At 37.6% G+C, this 6000-nt stretch overlaps 1 protein-coding gene across 1 annotated transcript in view; it reads right to left on the bottom strand.

The window, feature by feature from the left end:
- Nucleotides 1-596: 596 nt before the first annotated feature.
- LRCH2 (leucine-rich repeats and calponin homology (CH) domain containing 2) overlaps nt 597-6000 on the bottom strand; it is a gene marked incomplete at its 5' end in the record, with an annotated part of 28006 nt that continues 22602 nt past the window's right edge. Inside the window, 5 exons of the mRNA XM_010157832.1 lie at nt 597-1046; nt 1823-1900; nt 2179-2316; nt 3445-3557; nt 5592-5649. Coding sequence (XP_010156134.1) covers nt 927-1046; nt 1823-1900; nt 2179-2316; nt 3445-3557; nt 5592-5649 — 507 coding nt within the window. The remainder of the gene's footprint in view (nt 1047-1822; nt 1901-2178; nt 2317-3444; nt 3558-5591; nt 5650-6000) is intronic.

The following is a 6000-nucleotide window of genomic DNA, read 5'->3' as shown; positions in this document are numbered from 1 at the left end:
TTAAATATCATAAATAAGAAGTATTTACAGTATTTTCTAATTATTAGACAACAAAATAACCAATTAAATTGTGCAACAAACTTAAAACACCCAACATCAAAAATGTGAAGTATTACTTAATTCTTCACGTACTGATTTTACAAAAAACTATTAAAATATTTAAAAATTTCCATTTTATCTATTTTAAACAAAGAAATTTCAAAAATGTTTAAGACTATTAAGAGTTATCAATTACACAGGCACTTCACATGTAAACAATCTACAGTACAACTGAAAAAAAATATTTGGCACCAACCTAGAAGACTGGAAAAAAACTCAATAAAACGTGTCCTTTTCCCATCATATACTGCTTTGTGTAATCACCATACACTCAGACTAAATACTGGCAATGTTAGAAGTGTGAGTTACAATCAGGAGTGCAAATAATAAAGAATGCAAATATCAAGCTTTCTGAGAGAGTGAAAGTGGAGTACAAGTGATCAGTCACTCGCGTTTTTACCATCATACCACCACTACGTCTTTGTCTTACCTTTAAATCAAATGACTGAAAGATTAAAGTGAGGGGAGGGGCGTGCTTTGTACTTGTAAAATTAAAACAATGTAGGAAAAGAAATCCAGCATTTAACAGTAACGCTGAGATGTTAAATGGCAGTTTTTAAGGTAAATTAGCTGGAAAGAGAACCTGATGCTACAACAATCTCTTTGTGCATCCAATTACAAAAGAAAAGACAGAATAATTATGTTCTTTTAACTGTCAGCTGACTCCAAGGTTTTCACGTACAACTCCGAAGTAAGGCTCTCTACAGCATCTGGACAGATACTAGGTTTTGATGGCTTGGATGTTCCCGTGTAGGATGCTGAACTGCCTCAGAGCAATCCAAATCAACAGCTCGAGTGGTAAGTTGTCTAGCTTCCAAGAAGTCATGTCACATGGAGGAAAGCTGAGACACTTTCAATGCTGGCAATTCAAGCAGAGCTTGAACTGTGAGGCCAACCTTCACCAGACCCCTTTCCTCCAGAATGTGATGAGGCAAGCAAAGTCTCTCCTGCAAAATAAAGCCATACGTGTATCAGGCTTCATCGGTTTCTTCAACAAGGCAGGTAACAAACACCTTCTCTCTGAAGTCACACACACATCACTGTAAGACACCTGCATAGCAAATATCTTTGGCCTTAAATTTCACACATAGTTCTCTACAGTACAAGAATGGTCAGAAATTAATGATATCTAAGAACTTTTTAAAGTGTTAAACGATGACAACGTGTGAAGATACATAAAAGATTACTAATTTCATAAAGCCAAAGACTTTGTTTCTTTTCATAAGCAGAGCAAGAAAAACAGGCTGAAGGGCACTGTTGGCTCAGTGGTCTACTTCCCCCTTCCCTTCTTCTGTAAGTTTATTATCAACTTTTCCCTGGCGAAAACTTGGAAGTGCTGACAGACAGGGTCCTCAGCAATGAGCCATTATTTCCCAGGGAAGTCATCTTTCGGTTTCAAAATCCAACACAATTTTCCCAAATGCTAGCTGGTGTTACATGTAATTCAGGAGGCACATCTCAGCATCTCCAAGTTCTGAATGGCCTGTAGCTCCACACTACACTGAAGCTGTGGCAGAGCAGTAACCCAGCCTATTAAATCCACAAGCAAATTTTCATATTCCGCTAAAAAGGGTCGAGGGAGACAGTGTTATAATCTCTACTGCTCCCTGAATCAAGCTTCCAAAAAAAAAAAAACCACACACAACCCACCACCCCTCACTTCAGTATTTGCTGACATTTTCTGTGGTTATTCATAAAGAAGCCAATAAAGCAGTTAGTATACCTGTGGAACGCCCAGTTTTTTACAAGCATCAAGAAAGTTTTCAACGTTTCTTCGGCACTTTGCCATACTGAGTTTAGGCTGTAAACAGAGAACATTAGATTGTCATCATACACTCATGAAGGACTGTATATTTCTGATGCAAATTCAGTAACAGTTGCTAAAACACAAAAGAAATTCTATGGGACTCAGTATATGACAATAGCTCTTAATCTAAACTTGAGTCATGTTTAATGCTTCTTGCAGAAAAATTGACGTGAGGAATGTAGCCAATTAATACGGTAAACATGATTCACAGTGTTTTAGTACTGAACTTCAAAAGCTTGTAAGATAAAAAAAAAAAGAGATAAATGACTTACCACTGCTGGCGATGGTACATGAATGCTGGCAACAGAACGCGGCCTTATGTGATTGGCTAAATGGCAAAGAACTACTCCATCCATCAACGCTGCTCCAATGTCGTCTGGCAAAATTACTTTTAACCTTGATTCAAGATTCTATTAAGAAGTCCAGAAGTAAGTTACTTTCAGTATTTGCCATTATGATCTTAAATTCAAGGTATTTAAAAGCATTCAGTTTAAAAAGGGACATTTTAGCATTGAAGTGAAATAAATTGAATTAACTCACTTTACTGAGCACAAACATCCTTTTCTCTATCACTAACCTTATATTCCCTTTGCTTTTTTCTCATGGAACAGCTACATACATGGAGAAAGACATTCAGTCAACGCCTACCATGATACATAGCTCTCAAAGCCACACAATGAACTCACCAGTCATAAAAGGAAAGCACAGAATTTAAGGACAGAAATGTTAAGCTGAATACCTCATTAGCTGTCAGCGTGCAGAAACTGTGTGTTGAAAATGTACACAATTTTACTAGGAGAAGGAGGGGGAAAAAAAAAAAAAGAGGGGAACACAACCACTTGGGGCATGCCTATGTCACTCATGAAGGTAACAGCTAAATGTCTGAGGAAAGGGTGGCCAAGACTTGCCCACACTTGGCTTGCAAAACAGAGACAGGAAGCATGGAATGTTTTTTCCCACCCCAGTGAGAAGCCTTCACTGCTCAGGAAGTGAACCAGACAAGACAGAAACAGCCTTCACCCTACATCAGTACTGCCCTGGGAAGCAGAGCTGCTAAATTTACAGTTAACTGTAACTGTTAAATATCTTAAGAACAGAACTTACTGGAAGTCTGAAATTTAGACCCCATTCTGTACCGTATAGCTTGTAGCAACTTTATATACTCAAAAAGAATTTGGCTATTCAGAACACTATGATCATCTTTCCCAAAATCTCAGGTCAAATAACAGCAAACACAAGCAGACTTATTGTCTCCCTAGGAGGGGCTGAAACCTTGGAAACTTGAAAAAGAACTAATTTCATTTTTCATTTCACTTCATTTTTCAGCTAAAAAACCATTTAGTTTTTGGTTGGTATTTTGACTGGACCAAAATCAGCACCACTGTAGTCTGTTACATGAAACTCCTCAGGAAGAAATACCACTCCAGAGATGCCCTTGTACAACTGTAACGATCTGAAGGCATTTACTGTAAAGGTTTAAACTGCGGTACAGAGGAAACTAAATGTACTGCACCCATAGAGTAAATAATGGTACATACATTGCGAAGCTGTCTTATCTGTTCCCTTTCTTCCCTTAAATGCTCCATCTTCCTCCTCATTGTAAATCCAGGATCCACTGCCCCATAGTCCTGGCGAGATGCACGGCTGAAAGCTATTAGACATCAGTGAAGTTAGTTTTCAGACTTCGGGTTTTAAAAAAGTGCAATGACTACAAATCTACCACCAAAGATAAAAATGTGAAAAAAGCTGTAGAACTTTTCAGAACAAATATATTTGTATCCCAGTGTAAAAGATGAAACTTAAGAAATGAAACTTATCTTTGAAACCATACTTTGAAACTTATCTTTCAAATAAAACAGACAACTTTCTTCAGTGCAAATGAATAACCAGAAAATATGGAGACAGAATCGACTTCAATATTCAAATATTCCTTGGAGAAACACACTCCATCTGCATTTTTCCAAGCCTATCTGGCAATCAAGCTTTGAAAGTATTTTCATAGTTTTTTACTTTTACTTGAGTATAAAAGTCTTTAAGGAGGTTAAAAAAGGGACAGAACTCCCCGATATAACTTACAATGAAATATTTCAAATATATATGCACACACAAATATGCTCATGCTTTAGGTGTGCATATGCAGCGATTGCTTATTAAAGAACTGACAGAAAATATGAAGTGTCTCATCTAAAAGTTCAGAGGAGTTCTTCAAAAAGGTTAAATAATTACATTCATTTACCTCTTCATGGTCAGAAAGCCTTCGAGTGAATAGTTAGTATTTCATAGAACACTGGCAAATAACAACCCTTCTGTAGCAATACCACTGTATCCTTAAGTATTTTACCCCATGCTTTTGAGAAAAAAAAATTACTTACACCTTTAGAACTTTCTATAATTTCTAATAGTTTGGTTTTAACAAGAAATCTAATAATCTATAATAACTTAAGTTTATAGTACCATTGAAATTAGTTCTGATTTTATACACTGAGAGTATGTAGTCTGAATATAGAATAATACAACTGCATGTTACCAACAGTATCTATGGAAGCATCTAAACCCACAAAGATTTTGCCTTGTAGCTAAGAAACCAAATGCCATTTGCTTTCCTAGAACTGAATGAAAGGGTCGCTGCTGTCTTACAGACATGAGCTGGCAGTGGCTCCCAAGAAGCCTACTGCTGCACTGAGAAAAGATGGGCTGAGAAGTCCTAACAAGCCTGCTTCCTACGAATCTGGACCTTCCTGCAGCCAAAGATGTAGATAACTCGGAGACTAAGTGATCACAGCCAGGCATGTCCGGGTACATGCAGCCAACCCTTCTCTGGCACCGACGTTTCACGCAACTGCTTACACATCTCAAGGGCCTTAAGGGCCCTGAAGAAGCCACTTGCATGAGCTCAGCCAGCTATTACTACTGAGGGCTCACAGGCTAATATAAAGAAGGTCAAGCTTTGATACCATAAACACTGAATGAAATTAAACTGAAGAGCTGACATCATTCTTTCTTAATGAATTTGCATGAAGACTGTTGCCTTAAAAACAGAGAAGAGTGGTATTAACTGGGAAAAGGACTGCACAGTGGCTTTTCCAAACTATGTTTTACATTGCTGAGATCCAATATTCACATAGACATCTGCAAATAAAAGAATACTGCAACTGCAAAAAAAAGAGTATTATTTTTACCTAGATTTTAGAGAACTGAAAGTCTTTAGACAATACAACTTTCTTCGGAGGGTATGGCAGTCTTGGAAGAATCAGGGTGCAACAAAGCACTAAGCCATAAAACTCCCAGCAAAGCTCTGCTAAAAGGGCCCTTTCATAGGACAAATTACAAAAACCTACTTCTCTTGAAACCCTCCTGCCTCAGCCATCAGATCCCAAGAGTAATTGCATGCTGTTTCCTTGTTCTGACAGTGACTAAATACACACAAAATTAATCATTAGGGGGAGGAAACAAAAAAAAAAAAATTCCCTGTGCAACTTGGGGAACTTTCAATTATTCATTTGCCAAAGCAGCTGTCTCTGTCTTTCCCAGAACTCTTCTTCTTCTAAGTACACTAAGTGGATTGCTGTACTGTGGCATCTCTTCATATTCATTGTAGCTCATGCATCTGCCATCCTTACCGTCTATTCCAGCCCGGGGAATAAACATCTGTTCTATCATGCTATGTTAGAGAACAGCAGCTTACCTGACCTTGGTTTGAGACCAAATGGACCATGAGTGTTACTATCTGTCCTTTCATAATCCTGTTGAAAGAGATAAAGTCAATTTTCTTCCATTCATTAGAAGAACTGTCTTGTTCCCATCAAGATAATGTTTATTCTTGCCTAAAAAAAACCCAAGTCCTTATGCTCAACTGTAAAACACTCTTTTGAAGGGGACAGTATAAAAATAAATGTAATGAAAGTACCCTCACTACAGCAGATAATTTTATCTGCCTGAGGAAGAAAAGCAGCACCAGATTAACTAAAATCTACTCTAAACCATTTCAAACGACTGCAAACCATTCTGTCAGAGTTCTAAGCCACCTGCAAGCAAATACAAATTTCCTCCCAACACTTAGCATCAAAATATTTCTTAAGAAATGTTTACTTTCA

This window comes from Eurypyga helias, unplaced genomic scaffold (assembly GCF_000690775.1).
Source record: "Eurypyga helias isolate BGI_N326 unplaced genomic scaffold, ASM69077v1 scaffold3278, whole genome shotgun sequence".
Lineage (NCBI taxonomy): Eukaryota > Metazoa > Chordata > Aves > Eurypygiformes > Eurypygidae > Eurypyga > Eurypyga helias.
Note: the sequence above shows the minus strand (reverse complement) of the source record. Positions and strands in the feature narration are given on the sequence as shown.